Here is a 20,148-nt window from a genome sequence, read left to right as displayed (position 1 = left end):
ACCATGAACACCTCCCTTGTTCCCTTAGAATGGCAATGGTGCCCACCTGACGGGTGCCAGAACTGAGTTCCAGTGAGTTCCAGCTGAAAAAAAGCCCTGGTCTTGATACTGATGATTTATCACAATTAGAATAAAGCAGTTAAAACAGTAAAACAATTACTACACATTGCTGCTTTCATTGAAATTTATAGATTACATGTCTTTGGGTTTAATGGAGCTTATTCTGCGGTTAAGTGAATATAGGATTGCCACCTAGGCTTTGGTTTAGGGTTGGCATAGGGGGAAAGCATGGTTATTGTGTCTTTAATAGCTGCATGGCAGGCAGAAGAGTTCAACAGGTTAAATATTTTCTAGTATGGAAATAATATGAAGGGAAAAGCTTTACCATTTTTATGGACACTTATTTATTTTTTGAGCACTCCACCTACAAAAAGGACACAAATTTGCATGTGACACAAATCATATGCAAATTCTGTGCAGATCTATGCCCTATCTTTGAAACATCAGGGATTATGTACACTAACTGATAGGTAGCAACAGCTGCACACAAAACCACACCGTTCTGTTACAATAAGCACTCAAGGCGAGTTGCTTTTTTTAAAAAAGGAAGTGTCTCCTTGCAGGTACAACAGGAGAAAGTGAACATGTGTTTCAAGTCTTTTCTAATGTTTAGCAAATGGGTCAACTACCCAGACTTTCTCATTAAAAATAGCACTTGCAAACCCTTTTTGTTTTGAATTTTATTTGGCAAAGCAGCATTGCATAAACTGTTCAATGATTAGGACATAGCTTACACAGTATTTGTTATACAGTTTTAAATTCAGGTACATCAAATTTGCAAACAATACTCTACTATAAACCTCTAAGTTATTCTACAAGTAAAAGGGAGAAAACTATGTCAGTTATGTCCATCTTGAACAGCAGTGTATTCAACAAGAGCTGTCACTTCTGATGTCTTGAAGTTTATATACACGATATCTGATTTTTAAAGGGAAGAAAGCAGCTGATTGTATATACTACATGCTAGTCTATGACACCACGCTGAAAGCTTTGAAGAACTTCATCTCATTTTAGTAGCATCTAGAAGACAGCTGAACACAGGAACCATATAGTGTGCATGTAGTGTCAGAAAGTGCAGATAAGCGGTTTGATGGACGAACACTGGAGCTGAAAGAAGTGTTCAGAACGTTTCCCAATCCAAAATAAAGAAGATAACAAATTGCAGGTCTGTCTGGCTTTCTGCAGACATATTTCACTTCTTTAAACAGGTGAAAATAAGGGCATGTTGAAAAGAAACATTTGCCCAAATTTAAACTTTCCATCAGTTCATTATCAAACTTGCATTAACTTCTACAAAATAAAAAACACCACACTTTTCCATGCTGATAACAGTGTAACAAAGTCCAAAACAAGCTGCAATGCTGTTGGTTTTGAAAAGCTTTTAAGAATTGGAGATGAGCAGTCCACTGTTAACACTATGTTTGGGTCAGATGACGTAGCTTTTACATTTCATCCCTGCAAAAAGAAGACAAAAATTACAAGTTTAACTCCTCAAAATTAAACTCGTTCTCAGATACTGCAGCAAAATTGCACAAGCCTGTTAAGGTACTTAAGCCAAAAGAAGGGTCAAGAACATCAAACTAGTAGTGCACATAAATCAAAGCAAAAATACCACCTATGCTTCCGTCAATGTCATTTAAAATACCATTAGCTGTAAAATCACAAGACTACCTTTTTTCTAGAGAATGCCTTAGCTCTCTGTAAACCATATACTGTAGATTCATTTGCCATTATAGTCCAGTTATTCTTAGAACCTGCACCAAAGGCTGCAAAATGTGAAACCTAAGTTCAAAATTAGACTTCACAGTGTTGATAACAGGCTCCCCATCCAGTGAACAGGGAGACCCTGTTCTGTCCAGAGGAATGCAGACCACCCTGGGGCAAACAAGGCATTGAGTTTGTGAGATCCTTGTGGAGAGTGGCAGGAGGATATATCTAGCTGAGAAACAGCAAGCAAGGAAAGGCTTAAACTCTTCAACTACTCCTGCTGCTTTTCATTGCCTCTTAATGCTAATTTGTTTTTTTGAAAAGGAAACAGGGTCTGCATCTGCACTTGAAGTCTAGTTTGCCCGCAATATGGTAGACTTAAATCTGAGGAGTTCAGTTCAAGTCATGGACTTGCTGAGGGGGTTTGAACTAGTTACTTTGCTTCAGCTATAGTTCCCTATCCACAAACCAGAAAGAACAGAGCCTTTGATTCCACTGTTATAAGGATGAGGCATGGACCAAAGCAGTAGCCAATCACAGAGCAATACAAATTATAAAATACTGCTTGTTTTTCAGAACATCTTTCTCAACTGATTTTAACTGATCCAGGACTAAATAGTACCTATACCACTGAAAGACCTAAAGCCAAGGACAAAGATTCAGAGTGGAATAGATGTGGGTAGCTTCTTCTATATCAATAGTGATTATACAAATACAGTATTCAAGTATCTTTCTAACAGGCAAAGTAAAAGCGTACATAAATGTCAGAAACCATATACACGACTTCATACTACTGCTACTCTATCAACTCTTTGGAGTGTCCCCCCCCAAAACAAGGAGCTTGACCCACCTCCACATGCCTCCCCCTTGCTGTCATTTGCATATTCTGTTATGTTAATTTCAGAAAACAACTCGCCCACCATATGCTCAGCCCCTTCTGTGCCCCCATTTTTTCTGGTGCAGTCACTGGTTGTGGGGGGAAATATAATCCAAGAAAAAGCCATGCAATGATTTGGGGTGTAAAGCAGAGCAAAGGAGCAGCAGCAAGGACATCTGAGGTGGAATTGTGTCTTGTGGTCATGGTCTTCTGGAGACTTGCATTTTTGTGGCTTAAGAACTTTTGCAGCAGAAGCACAACCCTGATATGATTTCCTCATGATTATATTTGTGGTGGTTCAAATTGAAACCTTTTAGAATTTTACATATATTCAAATAAACGGATGTACATTTTAGTTTGTGAGCTCATTCTGAAATACAATTACTTTGATGAGCAGTATTTAAATAGACTGATTTATGCAATCACCTTGTGATGACAGCCATATCTATCACCACAACGGAGTGCTGTAAAAAGTAAGGCTTGGGAAAAGAAAGCAGTTATGTGAACTGGCCCCAATCCAGCTTCTCTCACAACGAAGTGTCCCATGTGCAAATAACTAGACACATGGCTTGATCCCTACAGGTAGGGAGATAATGGAGATTAATTGAAATGTAAGCATAAAACCTACTGACCAGCTTACTCACTCTGCATTTTCTTCACTGCACTAGCTGTTAGCTTGTATCTCGGGAGTGCTAGCTGACATTTTTGTAAACTGAATCTTCTTCCAGTTGCTCTGATGTTTCTAAATTCTTTAAGCAATATCTGTATTAATGACTGTTGCAACACCTTCATGATCTTCAGTAGGCTTCATTCAGATCTGTCAATATTTATAACCAATTTCCAAATGGAGGTTCTGTTTGAGGCACTTCAGTCAGTTTTCAAATAATGGATAGACTAATAGCTAAGTTCAAAAGTGTTTAGCTTTAATGGAGATTTTAATGAAAAGAAGACCTTCCTATTTTATGACACACTACACCATATCTCCTTAATCTATCTATTACATAAAAACAGAAAATATAGCTATCTGCCTTCCAAACAGCAACTGCAGGGGTGAAGGTTTCTGCTTCTACCCAGGACATTACAAGGACATAACCAAATATGCAACCTTCACTGAGTGGGAGAATGTGAATACCATGCATCTGTTGCCAGCAGTTTTTTGAGGCTAAGAGCCTATACTAGCTGTGTAGAGCTATCTCTCCATTATCAGCAAAAAAACCCCAAACACTATTTTGGTGAAAATGGGAAATTGCACACTAACCTAGAGGTAACTGTTGCTTGTCATAGGCTCAGTTTTTTTAGTAGCAGTAATAAGTTATAAGGCTGTACTAAATCTACTTCGGAAGCAAAGGCTATCCATCAATAAAATATTAATACAGAATTTAAACAAATAGCAAATATTAATTTGCTCAGCAGAATCTAGGTCTCTGAATATGAAACAAGCTTTCTGTAGCAGCTTTTGGTCAGCAGCAATTCATTCATGAAGTTATCGGTATGCTACGCAGTAGCTCAATACTGTTCTCACAAAACAGTGGGCCTTCCATTGAAGGCAGAAAAGCAAAATTAATTAGTTTATTTTTGCACAGACATTTCTATAGCTGTAAAGTGTCCAGAAATGTGACATTTTTATTAAATGTCAAAGTAAAACTTTATAGATTTGGAGAGCTAATCAGGCATGTGTTTGTCTCATCAACAAAGACAGTTCACAAGCATTTCTATCTAGCCAGCAGTGAAGGACTGCTGGCTTATTCATATGCATGCTAATGATAGGCACCCTTTTAGCACTGACTACTCTGTTATGTGTGCCCTAAACTACAAAGCTATCCACAAACCCTGACAGCTCCCAAAGTTAAAAATCTCTGAGACCTGGTAGCTTGTTGAAAATGAAGTGTTTGTCAGCTTGAAGAAAATATGACAAACATTATCACACATCCAATACCATCTTCTTTTAAAATAGCAAATGTAAAGTATTTGGCTTGGGTTGCTTTTGATCAACTATAGTGAACTTGTCTTAAAGCTAAACAACTAAGATGTAAAAATATCCGTAATTAGATTGCTTGCTCTAAAGGTTTCTGAGCAATGTTTAACTTTTGAAAACTGGGAAATCCCTTTCCTTTATAGAAGTCAGGCAGACACTTGCAGTGTGAAACACAGTCTGATCTATTGCACCTTGCATATAATGCATACTTATCAAAATCTAACCCAAGACAGCAATAAGAACTTTGTATTTTGGGAATACTTTAGTCTCAAAATGTAGGTAATATTTTTAGCTTATACTAGAGAACCTCAAGAAGACACAAGTTACAATGAAAAATGAAATAAACGCAATCGATGCAATGGTATTTTCCCCAGCATTTAATGAGACACACAAAAACTTGCACGTGGTGATGTAACAATGCAAGAGGTTGCTTTTGGTGGTACAGTCAAGCAGAAAGCAGGGAGCAAAAGCAGCCTTGGCAAGCTATGTCTTAAGAATCAAGATTCAAGACCCTTTCACCTTGTATGTGTAAGTGTGTGGAAGAAGAAAGTTGAACAGAAAATCACTTCCACCTGGACCACTGCTTCTCCTTATCTGTTAAAGGCACATATATCACTCCCATCAGAGGCTTCATTTTGACACTGCCATCTTCTAGCTTATCGTACTGTTCCAGCATCTGGTTTCCTCCAGCAGGTCCAACAGGTAATATTAACCTTCCACCAGGCTTTAATTGATCTATAAGCTATAAATTAAAAAAAAAGTTAATTATTCACAGCAAGTGTACTCCTAAGCAGTGTTAGTTATACTCAAAGCAGACCCATTGAAATTAATGGAAATTACTAATTTAGGTCCATTAATTTCAGTGGGCCTGCTCTTGAGTCTTAATTACTTAGTTGGATACAACTCTAAGATTATTGTACAATGTAAAATAACAAAGAATACTGTATTATACTCCTTGATGGTAAGAGCTTTTAGGTCTAATGGTCTGAGACACAGCCCACAGTTCTAGCCCTTCCCCCTGAAAAACTGCTGGAAGCTAAGTTCTGGAAAAAGGTAAAAGGAGAGGGGATAGTTTGGAATGCCCCAGTCTTTATTTGCCTTGACAAAATTAAAAGGGATTTGGGCCTGCACTGTGCAAAGCTTTTCATTTCCAAACCACCAGCACTCCCAATTCCAAAAAACATCAACATCACCTATTAGTATACCAAATCAAATTCCACTGTTGGAATGTGTTTCATTTAATGAAATCTAATTAAAAAGCCCATCATTTAAAGCAGGTATAAGCATCCAATTAATCATTTCAATTAATAAAGAAAAATCATAGCAAACAATATGTACCATATATATGCATAAATCACTTACTGCTTGGGGAACAACTGGTGCAGCAGCTCCTACATGAATAGCATCATATGGAGCTTCTTCAGAATATCCCAACCTTCCATCTCCCACTACAAGGGGGGAAAAGATATATACAAGGATGAGGAACAGCTGACTTCATATTGTCCTCAGCTTATTCAAGACACTGAACTCATAGATGAAATCTTAACTAAGTTTATGAGTTTATGTGGAACCAGCAAAAAAATGTTGAAATTAAAAATAGCCATAATTAGCCTCCTAAATTTTAATCAGATTCCCAACTGAAATTTCTACTGGGAATGAACGACCTGGGTCCCAGGGAATTAGTACCAAACAGCAGTAGTTCACTAAATGCAGCCAGATGTGGACACAACAAAAGGCAGCTGTATATGAGGATTGGAAAGGGCTCCTAGTGATTTCTGCTCTTGTGCAACTGCAGTGCCATAAAGAGGAAACACTTTTACAGAGTGGACCCACAAATGAAACCTAGTTTGAAAGGCTATGACTCCCTGTGCCAACGCTAAACTTCTTAGATCGGATCCAATGACCTGGTCACTAAGCACAGTAGCTTGCAAAAGATTACAGACCTAAGCACATGTAACTGAAAATGAAGTTATTAGTGGGCTTGGAAGGTTTTTGTTTTTAAAAACCCCATCAAAAAGTAAACATAATAATTAAATAAAATTATATAAATTGGATAGTAAACCTAACTACTCTAGTTGTTTATATTTCATAGAAAACCTACTACAAAAAGTAAGACCCTGCATTGAACAAGCATATTCCTATACCTATTTTTTACTGTTAATATACTCCAGTACTTACCAATCAGTTTCACTCTTCCTGAAGATAACAATAGGGGATCGTCCTTTTTAACATTATTTATTGAGTCATCTACCAACTCTTTGATATGATCAATTCCTACAACTTGTCCTTTGGGACCAACCTGAAACGAAACAGGTTTATTTTGGTATGGAATGTACTATGTATGTATTCAGTTTCTTACTTTTACTTTCAATTGAAGTTATAAGCAAAGGCTACAGGAGATGAAGGATAAAACCTAATACGGGTTTTTCCTATTATCTGTCTATCTGTTTCTCTTCCCCCAGTTTCACCACATCCATTTTGCCTTAGAATGTTTGGCATGCAAGTTTCTTCTAATAAAGTTATTGCCATAAATACTTTAGAGTTTCTCATGGTCCATACTTACGAAGTCATTTCCCAATATTTTTTTCCATATTAATATATTGTAATTAACATTCCAAGAAGATATGAATATTTTAAGGCCTCAAACCAGTGCTGCATGTTAGCAGTTTTACTATGAAATACATGAATAGCAACTTATTTTGTTATGTACAGAACTTTTTTTTAAACTTAACATTCTATTGGCATTTGAAATGTAATAGAATATAATCTGTTCAGCACAAGTATTGACTGCTGATTCGCCTAAGCAGGATTACACAGGTGACAAGGCAACTTTTTTAAAGTTCAGGGTTTCTTAAGATATACTGAGATGATGGAAAGAAGCCACTAACTGGAAAAGGAATACTGAACTAGATGGACCTTGGCAGTTCTTATTTTCTTACAAGATAATGGGAAAGAAATATGGTGGGCTTTTTAAAAAAAATAAGAGTGTGTTCCATGTTGCAAGTTGATGTTAAAAAAAGAATGCAGAGTCTGGAGTCTACTTCTATATTAATGGCATGTCATACACATCACACACTCTGCAAAAGAAAATAGAAACAGAAAATCCTGCACACCCCTGCTTGCTTTCTTACATGATCAGCAAGAAAAATCACTGAGGAAGGTATTGAAGTGGGGATGTGAAACATTTTGCAGCATGAATGCCTCATGAGCAACCTTCTGGGGAACCTGCATGCTGATGGTCAATGGGCCAGAGGCAACAAGTCAGCAGAGCAATGAATGCAATTCTTACATTTGTACAGTAAGCTTTATTCCAGCCACATACAAGTCAAATGCTTCTACACATCTCTGCATCTTCTACCCAGGCAGACAAGAGGCATTTTCACAATGCATATTCCAGCAAGGTAAAAGCACTTAAGGAGGGTGCAGAGCAGGGCCAGTGAGGTCTGAGGATGGGCTTCGCTGGGGAAGAGTCCCAAGAGCCAGACAGAGAGGTCTGAAGGGATCCCTTAGCCCTGAGGATCCCTAGCCCTGTTTTAAAGCATCCTTTTTCCGGTTATAATTACTAAGCATTACACAGGAACTTGCCCCAGAATGGAGTACTTCCATACTTCATAGGCTGTTCTTTCTTCAAAATATTCAATCCAACTATTAGGTGGCATTAAATACAAAAAACAAAAATATGAGCTGATTTGAGCTAGTATTGCTTCATGTTCTTTATGAGCTGGACTTTATTGAAACAGTAAGGCATTGGTGTAAAGATACCACAAAAGACCTATCCTTCTAAAAGTATAAAATAATATCAGAATCAAGTCCTTGCAATTCTCTTGTAAAGACATAAAAAATAAAGCATTTTGTAATGCACACAGAAACCTAACAAGAGTCATATATTTATCGTAAGTGGTTAAGAATTGTCCTCTCACCATTCGTGCAAAGCATGCAGAAAGAATTCCACTTCCAGATCCTACATCAAGGGCTTTGGCTCCTTCATGTAATTGTTCATATAGGAGTTCTAGAGCATATGCATGCTGACCGAAGGGAAAAAGGAAAAGATGTTGGTATTTTACTTTTGGTTTCGCCCAATGTACAATGCTATGATTTTATGTTCTTTCATAAAGAATTCAAACTATGCAATTCCCTACAGAGAATCCAGTAACTGAACTCAATCAAGCTCTTATAGATATCAAACAATTTCACAATTTAAGAGCTGCGGTTTCAAACCACATAAAGATAAGTATGCCAACTGTCAATTTGTAAATGTAAAAAGATCCCCAAACCCTTTAGCTACCCAAATTTGATTTCAGAATTGTCCATTTACACAATAACAGTTCAGAGGATCAAGCCCAGGATACACAGAAATATGTTACTAAATGAAAAATAGCTTTTAGGCCCCCCAAAGGTTATCTGACAAGAACCCATGAGCTTAATATTTGCTATTAAGTTTTGTATTTTTCTCTATAAACCCTAATAAAATCTATTGAGCTTACAGAATGAGCCTAGACACAGAAAGACAGAAAAGCATTCAAAAGAAACTTGTGCCAGGCAGGCTATGAATCTATCAATCAAGTCTACTATTGACAGCAACTATGATATGGAATGTTAACGGGTGTCACAGTTGGAAGCCAACCCCACCCACAAAGAAAAACATGAGGGAGAGGAAAAAAACCTACCTTCTTAAACCACTAACAACTAACAGTATCCTTAAAAAGGGTCGAAACAAAATTAAAAAAAATCCTTCCAGTACCACCTTGAGGCCAACTACGTTTGTCATTAGTATGAGCTTTCATGTGCATGCACACTTCTTCAGATACACTGAAACTGTTTCAGTTTCAGTGTATCTATGGCAGACCAACACGGCTACCTACCCATAACTTAAAAAGGGTGTGGGGGGTAAGCATTAGGGTTCCCCCTGCCATGTACTACACTGGGGTGTGTCATCAGGGTAGAAAGAGGAAAATGAAAGTTTAGTTGTTAAAGGAGGCAGGCTGACAGTATATAAATATAACGCTTACCATGTGTGGAGCACTGATTGTTGCTTGAAATCCTATAAAACATTTAAAGAATGATATGAGTAACAAAACAGCTCACTTATCAAAATGTTCAACATCAGCACCTTTGCTAGCCAACAAACGAAGACTTAGATATATCATTTCTGAAGTATTATAATGACAAAGAAACAGTTTCCAAGAGCAAATCATTGCTACAACAGCAGCCAATTAATTGTGGAGTTATCTTGACTACCGAGATGGCATTTGCAACACTTCTGGAACAGTTCATCTTTGGTTCAACACAACAAGGCCTTAGGAAAATAAAGCTTTTAGTCATCGTTAAAGACTTTGAATACATAATTTTCATACCTATTGATTGAGGAGAATCCATATATGGGTTGCATTTTGCATAATGGCAGCGGTCTGTTGCAAGCATTACTTCAAATACTTTATCTGACTTGATTATTCCATTTTCTGGAAGAAAGGCAAATCAAAATATAAGGGAATATTATTCCACAATACCATTATACTGAAACTACAAAATAAAATGTACCACAGTCTTCAGAAAAAACACACAAGTGGTCAGTCAATTGATGCAATGCTCAGTTGTAAAGGTTTATAGGAGAGAATTTTTCAAGCATCAAACAGTAATGCAAATGTCTGCTATGAATCCAGGAAGGATTGAGTTAATTACTGAAACAATACAGTATATTTATTACAAAAGAGATTATAAAAAAGAGATTACTTTCTTATAGCAAAATGTTTTGGCTTTTCCCTTCTTCAGTGGCTCTGAAGTAAACCAACTCACATCGGGGAACTTCAGGAAGATGCTACTTTAAAATATAGCCTACAGCAATGATATACATTATGCCCATGCTAGTTTATCTGCAAATTATGGAAGCTGAAATTCATCACTTCAACATTACTATGAAAACCCACTGTCAAAATAAATTAGGAGTTGGACTACGAGTCTTCTGGACTGCGTAGTGCTGATGTTATTGCTACAGTCAGCTATTTAAGGGTTCAGAGTGGGGAAAGCGCTTTATCCTATCCCTGCCAGTCCCTTTGTTATTCTAGAGATGGCCTGGGTGTAAGAGCTTCCAGATAAAACCTGAATTTTGGGGTGGGCCAAATATTAGTCTTGCCTGTTCGGACAAATTCCTCATCTAGGACTTTGGCCTGTGATTGACTGTTTCTGGATTGATCCCCCCTTGCTAAGGTTATGTGCCACATTTCCTAAGTTCTTCTTTAGCAGAGCAGCTAAGCACATAGAGCACTGAAATACAGGCAGGAATGGGACTGCAGCAGAGAACACATGTAACCAAAATTCAGCTATACTTGTTCTAACACAGCAAAGAATAGACCACTGAAGCTCTTTGAGTTATATAAAGCCTGACAAATCCAATGTGTATCAACACATCTGAGTCTCTTCAGTTCCACACTCTGAAAAATGTGCCACAGAAAGAAAATATGTGAACTCTAGATGGGGCTTTACCCTGAGAGTGTATCTTCTAATCTTATTTCAGCATAGTTGTCAATGAGGAAAAATTGAATTAACATCCACAATGTACAATCCAGTTCCTGCCTGCCTTGATTACCGATTTAGTGGCTGGGACTATGGTACCTTTGTTGACAAGCATTATATCAGCACATGTTTAGTGCTGAGACCAAGTCATGCTGGTTCCCACCCCCTCAATAAGTGTGTTGTTTTATTTATTTTTTGGTCAACCAGTTCCTAACCTCCCATTTTTTAGAAGAACAAATGAGAAAAGCTTCAGAGTACATCTGCAACAGCATAAAAATAGATTTACAACTAAATATGATAACCGTGTTTCATTATTAGAATACAGTACCTCTATGGTCCCTATTCCTTAAAATATTGCTTTAGCTTCCTTACCTCACTTTAAACTAATTAAGGCTTGTCCCTGTTTCTGTGGATTGCAGAATTATATTCTTGCATTAGAAATAATTATGCAACATCTAAGATAATAAAAACTGCCTTATTCCAGGTTGGACTATTTGTCCACATAGTCCAGTTCTGTCTACTTTGATTGGCAGCTCCAGAGTCTCAGGCAGATGTCTTTCTCATCTGCTACCTGACCCACTTAACAGGTGGTGCCAGGGATTGAACTGGGAACCTTTTGTGTGAAATAATGCGCTCAGGTACTGAACTATGGTCTCTTCCCAACTATGTCGTAAAATAAGAACTACACTACTGTATTGTGGTTCAGCAATAGTACAAGTTATAGATAAACCTGAGAAGAGAGTTAAAGAAACTATGAATTGTTTAATAATCTTCAAACCCATAATATGTTCAACTTTGCTGTGAGAATGAACAAAATAGTCATAGGCAAGGGGGTTGGAACACCAATACATTTCATTTTGAAAAACAGGTTTTTTTTAAATCTGGAAATGACTAGGGGGGAGGGGAGAAAAATAACAGTCTGATAACTAACATTTCACCCCAGATGTGGAGCACTATCTACTAGTAAAAAAAAATCTTTCTTTTTTTAGAGAGTTCCTGAAAAACAAGTTCAAAAACACATACTAGTAGCTGCAACAGAAAACAGAGCTTTGTAAGAGCCTAGATATATTTTTCAGATCATTTTTTTCCTAGACTTCAAACTAGAATGATTTTAAGGGTGAATTTTGAAAGTAAATGTGCTCTTTGACATAGTGATTGGTTAGCTTCTTGATCAGAAGTTTTAAAAACGACAATTGAGCATGATTTTACAGGGGAAGAATCAGGTTCTAAAATAATATTTAGTCATGCTCATTAATCTCAATGAGTTCACTAATACCTAGCTGAATACCACCCTATCTGTGTCACATTTCTGGATATTTACTATTTCATTTTATCACATTTCTATCATTTTTAGGGTTGGGAAAATCATTCTGAAATTGTCATCCAAAATTTGCAAAGCAGCACTAGAATTTATGTAACACTTTCCAAGGTTTTTAAGTACTAAGAGTCATATTCATTATTTAGTAGCAGAATTCAAACTACATCATGCTGTTGTCCTGCCTGCAAGCACCATACATATTTATGTTGCAAAAGGTTCTGAAACAAATCTGCAGCTTATTTAAGTCCCTGCTCACACCCCTACCTTATTAATAAACTATGATGTAGCTTTTAACTCTTCATCCCTACAACATCAAGAATAAGAGAGGGGCGTAGGGAGAGAAATAACACAAGCCCACCTTCCCTACACTATTCTCAGGAAACGCTATTGCTTTGCTAGACAGTATCATTGATTTTCCAGTGATGGGTTGGTGGAGGAAGCCATATGTTCTTAACAGAGAAATGTTTTTAAATATTTGGCAGGTCAGGCAGAAAAGATTAACTTCAGCATACCTTCTCTTTTTAGTTAAATTTAAATTCCTTAAGTTAAATCTTTCTGGTGTTGTCTTTGACTCCTGTTCTGCACTTAATTATTATTTTTGTATATTTATTGACCTAGATCCTTTTGGCTACCTACGCATATTTTTCTACAAAGGATAAGTATAAAATACTGGAAATAGATAAATAAGAAACAAAATAAAATGAGTGTTATGGACATACACAGTCATAAAATATAACTATGCATGTGCTGTTGAAGTCAGAATGTTGCAAAGTTATGTTTCCTTTATAGAAGTACACTCAAATAAATAAATAAATAAAACCCCACCCATCTGGCTGGGTTTCCCCAGCCACTCTGGGCGGCTTCCAACAAAATATAAAAAATACAATCAACAAACATTAAAAACTTCCCTAAACAGGGCTGCCTTCAGATGTCTTCTAAAAGTCAGATAGTTGTTTATTTCCTTGACATCTGATGAGAGGGCATTCCATAGGGCGGGCACCACTACCGAGAAGGTCCTCTGCCTGGTTCCCTGGAACTTCGCTTCTCGCAGTGAGGGAACCACCAGAAAGCCCTTGGAGCTGGACCTCAGTGAATGATGGGGGTAGAGACGCTCCTCAGGTATACTGGGCTAAGGCCGTTTAGGGCTTTAAAGGTCAGCACCAACACTTTGAAATGTGCTCGGAAAAGTACTGGAACCCAATGTAGGTCTTTCAGGACCGGAGTTATGTGGTCTTGGCAGTCTAATTCCTCTGTTGTCAGAGGCATAAAAAAAGCCACATGCCCAATTTATTTATGGTAAACAACTGCTTACTATTAGATTTTAATGGATTATTGAATATTGCTTTATTTGATATGTTGTGACTTTTTTACATTATATCAGATTGTTACTATTAATATTTGATGTTCTTTGTGTTTTTATATGTGTTGGAAGCCGCCCAGAGTGGCTGGGGTAACCCAGCCAGATGGGCGGGGAATAAATAAATAAAAATTATCAGTATTATTTCGCAAGTAGAGACTGACACATACTAAAACTGCCTCCAAAAATTTAAAAGCTGCTGTCCTATAATGAGTTTATAGACATATATAACAGGAAAAGTATTAAGATACAATGTAATATAAAACAAATCTCAAAAAAATTCCAACTGTTTTTCACTCTGCTCTTTAAATCACTTGCTACATTCCCAAATATGACAAACAGGATACTAAAGCTATTTGCTTAGTTGCAATACGAAAACAGGAACAGACAGCAAGAGCTGCTGCAAATGATTTTTGACTAAGACCTATAAATCTTTTCCAACCAGCTTCTCCTGTAAAATACTTCATGGAACAGGAATGGGAATTCTTACTTTTGAGTTCTGCTGCTCATTTATTTGGGTGCTTTTTGTACAAACCCATATAATTTAGTAATAGCCCCAAATGCTTTAATAAACAAAAATCACAACTCCATCAAACAAATGACATCATTAATTTATATTTGTGGTATCACTACCGCAGATTGTCTTATGTTGTGAGATTACTTTCGATTTATGCAGCTGCTGCTCTGTGCCCAACCATGGCTCCTTCTTGGCTTATTAAATCTAGCAGAGGGGTGTGACTGGCTGGACTGAGGGCATGGTTAACACTTCATAGTGTGAGGAGGTGATCCCTGACTTGAAAGAAACAACACCCACTCCTAAAGAAATCAACCCTGTGCCAGAATTCACCATGAAGTTGATACAGTAAGTGCCACACTTTTAACATTGGGGGGGGGGAGGTGCCAGTAAGCATTTATGGATGCTGTTTATCTACTGATTCCAATCTGGGTTTAGGCCTGGCCATGTGACCAAATCTGCCTTGGCTGCCCTGATAAATCACTTTTACTGAGAAAGGGAGAAGAGGAATAAGTCCTTCCTTTGCTACCATTAACCATGCTATCCTCCTAAATAGCTTACGGGGGGTTGCAATTTTACCTACAGGACCGAGTCCAGAAAGTAAGACTAGGGAACTGGTTTTTGATCCCATGACAGTGACACAGGGTGTTATACTATCACCAATGTTGTTTAATATCTATATGAAGCTGCTAGGAATGGTCATTAGGACATCTGAAGCAAGGTGCTGATAATAATTTATTGTATGCCTTTCCCACTCCTCAAAAGATGGTCTCAGGGTAAGAAAAAGAATATAAAAAGACTATTAGAACACTCAGCTCTATTTCTCAATAAAATCTGATACAGGAGAGGCTGCACAAGCGGCGGCCTAGTGCCTGGATGCAATGGTAGGCTGGATGAGGACAAATAAACAGAACTTTGATCCAAGCAAGGCTGAGGCTCTGTGGGTGAGTGGTTCCTGTGTCGCAGAAATGGGCACGTTGCCTCCAAGGATGGGAGTTACACTTGCTCAGAAGATGTAGGTACATGATCTGGAGTTATTCTTGGACCCAGCTCTCACTAACTAGGCTCAGGTGATCTCCGTAGCTAGGAGCACCTTCTACCAGCTTCAGCCATTCCTCAACTAGGATAGCTTGCCCAAAGAAACCCAGGGAATTAGTAATTCTGAAAGTGGATTACTAAAGTATGATATATACAGGGCTTCCCTTGCGATTGCTCTGAAAGATGCAGTCAGAGCAGAATGCTATAGCATTATCGCTGACAGGAGTGAGAACCTACTAGCATATTACACTGCAACTCAAAGAACTGCACTAGCTGCTGATTTGCTATTAGGCCAAATTCAAGGTCTTACTATTAGCATATAAAGCCCGTAACAGCTTGGGAGCAGTTTGTCTGTGGGGTCATCTAGCCCCTTATGTGCCTACTTCCACAGCTTCAATGCACAAAACCTGCACTGAACAAACACCTTCATTATGTTGCTTTAGACACCAACTAAAAACTTTTGTTTCAGCAAGCCTACCCGGCCATGTAAACAAGTTATGCGTACCTGCTTTTAAATTTTGTTGAATTGTATATTGATATCTGTTTTGTGTGCACCAATAAGTGACATTTTTTTTATTAGGCTGTTAATCAATTATTGTAAATAAATAAAAACAACAAATTATCCATTTCATCCAACTTTCTCATTATGGGATTCGCATTTGCAGCACACATTAACATGGGTGGCGGCTCCCAGGCAAACAAAGATGTTAACAGCTGAACCGAAGAGAAGCACCCCAAGAGACTCACTAGACGGTTGCATAATGACTGAGGGGAGAGCGAAAGAGCAGCTGCCACACTATCCAAGGGACATTTTAGATTTAGATGCTTTCATTCTTCTCTGCAGTCACATGAACCTGAAACCTAACTTTGCCTTTAACGACTTGAAAAACCTGGAACTTTCCGGCTTTTGTGAGCTATGCATCGGTTGTTTACCTGTGGGTGGGAAACTACATAACACATGCCTGCTGCAGTAGGTAACCCGCATAATGTTTATTTATTTTATATAAAAAGGGCGTTTGGCAGGTCCGATGCGCGATGCTCACAGCTGAGAGCCGGCCGTTTAGCTGCCTTCCCCCTTAAGACGCGGGAAGCGGAAACGGAACCGGGAGAGAGAGAGAGAGAGAGGCACCTCTACCACGACTGGCGGGCCCAGCGGCGAAGCTGGGTGGACAGCCGAGGCTGCCGCTTCCCCGCTTGCGAAACAGCGGAGGGACTCAGCCCTGCTCTCTTCCAGTAGTGGCGACAGCAGCCACCGCCCTCAAGCAAGCTCCCGCCGCACCGAGACACACCCGCTCGACTGCGGGGACTCTCTTTTCTCTCTCCCCCCCCCCCTCGCGGTGCTCGCGACCTCCCACCCGCCCACGTCTCCAGCAGCCGCCAGGCGCGAAGGCCGTTGGCGAAGGCACCCCAGCGCGCGCTTCTGAGGGCCGACAACTAACGGTCACTCCCTAGCGACGGGGTTCGCGCGCGCGCGCGCTTGTGTATGTGTGGTACATGAATGGACTGCGCGCGCCCTGGCCCCTCCTTCTGCCTCCTCCTCCTCCCACCCCCTTCCTCGGCCGCCGGCCCCGGCGCGCACACCACAGACGCGCACTCACTGCGGAGGTTGTGGATGAGCTCGGAGTGACTGGCGCCTCCTGACTTCCAGGCCATAGCTAGACAGACTCTGCGGAGCAGGTAGAGAGCCGCCTTCAGTGCCGCGACTGCGCACAGCAGTTTCCCCAGGAAGGACACAACCTCCAGCGCCGACACAGGCGCCGCCTCCTTCCCTCCCGCAGCAGCAGCTGCCGCCGCCGCCGCTGCCGCCGCCTCGCGTCCGCCGGAGGGAGGGGCTGCTCCCCCGCCCCCCCGCGCGCTCGACATTCTGAACGGGCGCCGCCGCCGGGCAACCGCGGCTGGTGTGCGCAGGCGCAGTACATGGAATAAAGGGGAGCGGGCCGGGAAGGGGGGAACCTCTTGGTGATGAGCGGAGGGGCGGGGTAGCAGGCTGGGTTCTTGGGGTTGCGGAGGACGGCGAGGGGCTTCGCAGCCGAGGTTGTGGGAAGCTGGCTGCTCCTTTAAACGGAAGCATGTGACTGGTTCTCCTGTCGGGCTATAAATAACCGTGGCCTGGCCCATAAGGCACATTTGCAGTTTTATTTGCAGTGCAATGTGGTTAGGCTTTTGAGGCAGAGCTCAGTTTTAGGGGGTGAAAAGTCTCGCAGCGTCGCTGGCAGGGAGCAAAGCGCAACATACGCGCCTGGCTGGACGCAAAACGCTTTCTGTCGTGTGGTGGTGGCGGCGGCACATAGGACATACAGTATATGTAATGGGGCCACATGATTTTTATGTATCAAGAAAAAAGATTCATAGCCCACCAATCCCAGCACTGGGTACAACATAGAGAAAATCCTAACAAAACAAAAAAAATCAGTGACATACAAAAAGAGACAGTGGAAACAACAGAAAGGGGCTACAAGGATGTTGCCCACTAAAACGATAGGGCTGGGGAATGTTTGTGGAATTGCTGATAGATCTGGTGTGTGCTCAGCTGGGAGAGACAACACATCCAATGAGAAAATGCACTACAAAAATGGCAAACAAGCCCTCAACACCCCTGAGAACAGCCAGTGCCCACTAAGTTGCGACTGCGATGCCAGGTAGGCCCACATGCTGCCCACCCATGGAGGGAGCCAATGAACTCTCAGCAAGATAGGTGTATCTGCAGCACACACCATTGCATCACCATACGTACAACACCCATGGCGATGCCACTCTGCCCCCACTCTTATCAGTCCAAGCGGCACAGCCAAAACTGACCCCTTCTGAAGCATCCCTCCAGGCAGGGATCTGAATCCTTTTATGCTCCTCACAACCACTGTTTTGGAGCATAACCCACCAAGGACAGGAAGGGGAGCACACACAACACAGCACTCACTTAGCTCCCCAGGCAGGGCACACCTAAAGTACAGTGGTACCTCGGGTTACGTACTTAATTCGTTCCGGAGGTCCGTTCTTAACCTGAAACTGTTCTTAACCTGAAGCACCACTTTAGCTAATGGGGCCTCCCGCTGCCGCTGCGCCACCGGAGCACAATTTCTCTTCTCATCCTGAAGCAAAGTTCTTAACCCGAAGTACTATTTCTGGGTTAGTGGAGTCTGTAACCTGAAGCATTTGTAACCTCAAGCATGTGTAACCGGAGGTACCACTGTATGCACATAGCACTTATAGGTTAAAGTTATAAGGCCCACCCAAAGAGGAAGAGGCACTCTTGTTAAACAGCCAAGTCAAGGAGAGGGTCAAGAATGCTGTTCCATCTAACCTGTGAGGAGAATGAGGGAAACATACTTCTTTAATTAATTTATTGGTAATTGCTCACACTTCCTCAACTCTGCCTAGATTTGGATGAGGAAGAATCCCAGAATCTGCAGTTTATGTACCTGAGAGAGAATTATTTTAACAAGAGCCATTTATTGTTCATTGCACACTTGAGATAAATAAATATTTTATTATGGCAGCACTGTTCTTCAGAACTCCCTGCCTATAGGCAAATGTCTTTGTTGTACTGTGTGCAATGTCTGCTAAAAATGTTATTTTTTGTATATATTTGTTTTTAAGAAGGTTGATTTTTATCTATATTATGATAAATATATTATAATTATATTATGCCTACTTTTGTTGTGTTGATTTTATCAGTATTTTCCTATGAATATTTAATATTACCTTACATAAACTGCTTAGAGGGCAGAACTTTGGAACAGAAGATCAAGGCCCCATTCAGGGCTGATTTACCACATTTTGAAGTAACAAAATAATACACACTGCCTTCTAAAGAGAGTACCCTCCATAATACTTTTAAGTCCAGAGTCTAAAATTACCTAACTACACCACTTGAAATCATGTAGTTTTTATAGAGGCTAAAGTAGCTGCCAAGAAGCTATCCGATATGTATGCTATACTATTTTTCAGTCCTTTTCTATGAAGAGCTAAGTACCCATCAGCCATTATAATTTTTGAAAGTAAATAATAACCAATAACTCCTGGCCCAGTTTGAGTTTACAGCCACAACCCTATGTATAGTTATCTGAGAATAAACCTCATTGAACACAGTGAGACACATGACTGAGCAAGTAAGATCTGGGGGCATGGATGCGATGCTATTGAGACTGTCACATGAAATCAAGTGCTGTTTTTGTCTTGCACAAAAATGAATCCTCCAAACCAAACACATTTCGTTCTCTTTTGCTGATGCAGTACTAACACTCATATTTTACTTACGTATATACAGTACACACTTCTTTCTCCCAGAACTGAGCAAACATCCGTCAACCCATACAAATACCACTATCATCCCATAATTTTGAAGCGACATATCAGGAAAACCATGACGTGGTTTCTGAAGTATCAAGGTCTAGCTTTAGAAATTGTAGAAGAAACAAGGAAGGAGCTTTACAGGCCTATGAATACTGTACTCTTCAGCTAATTCCACTGAGGCTTATTCCATAGGAACTGTGTTTCGAATGACACTGCATAGCATGATCCCTTGCATGTTTACTCAAAAGTAAAAGCCACTCTGTTCACTAGAATTTCCTAATAGGTGTGTTTACAGTTGCCGCTGTAGCACACATGGGTGTAGCCAGGGGGGACAGCTGCCCCCCCATAAGTAAATAAATAAAAATACTTAACTAAAAGTAGAAATTGCAGAGATTTTGAGATTTTCCCGAGAACTTGGGGTGAAAAGAAAGTAATTTAAAACATTTTATTCCAAATCTGCTAGACAGTTGATGATGACAGGTTGGTGTCCTGCCCCTGC

At 40.0% G+C, this 20,148-nt stretch overlaps 1 protein-coding gene and 1 long non-coding RNA gene across 12 annotated transcripts in view; both read right to left on the bottom strand.

Moving 5' to 3' along the window:
• LOC309337686 overlaps positions 1-380 on the bottom strand; it is a 42,905-nt gene extending 42,525 nt beyond the window's left edge. The window contains exon 1 of the long non-coding RNA XR_014154486.1: positions 12-380. This is a non-coding gene — a long non-coding RNA (uncharacterized lncRNA). The remainder of the gene's footprint in view (positions 1-11) is intronic.
• Positions 381-725: 345 nt separating this feature from the next.
• Positions 726-17,202, bottom strand: PCMT1 (protein-L-isoaspartate (D-aspartate) O-methyltransferase). Of its 11 annotated transcripts, none has more exons than XR_014154465.1 (9): positions 16,955-17,197; positions 9,974-10,078; positions 9,629-9,660; positions 8,540-8,644; positions 6,798-6,918; positions 5,982-6,067; positions 5,192-5,361; positions 3,277-3,461; positions 726-1,515 (listed from the first exon to the last, which is right to left on the bottom strand). XR_014154465.1 is itself a non-coding variant. In XM_081854382.1 (9 exons), the coding sequence occupies exons 1-9, from the start codon at positions 17,007-17,009 to the stop codon at positions 1,487-1,489; spliced, it is 801 nt and encodes a 266-aa protein (XP_081710508.1). In that variant the 5' UTR covers positions 17,010-17,202; the 3' UTR covers positions 726-1,486. The 11 variants fall into 11 exon arrangements, 6 of the variants coding, with proteins under 6 accessions (XP_081710508.1, XP_081710506.1, XP_081710509.1 ...); XR_014154466.1 differs by having other exon boundaries at positions 3,277-3,393; XR_014154467.1 differs by having other exon boundaries at positions 3,289-3,393.
• Between the last annotated feature and the right edge of the window lie 2,946 nt (positions 17,203-20,148).

Source organism: Podarcis erhardii, assembly GCF_964252035.2.
Source record: "Podarcis erhardii genome assembly, chromosome: 3".
In the NCBI taxonomy this organism is placed as follows: domain Eukaryota; kingdom Metazoa; phylum Chordata; class Lepidosauria; order Squamata; family Lacertidae; genus Podarcis; species Podarcis erhardii.
The sequence above is the reverse complement of the archived record's forward strand: the minus strand, read 5'-3'. Positions and strand labels throughout refer to the sequence as shown.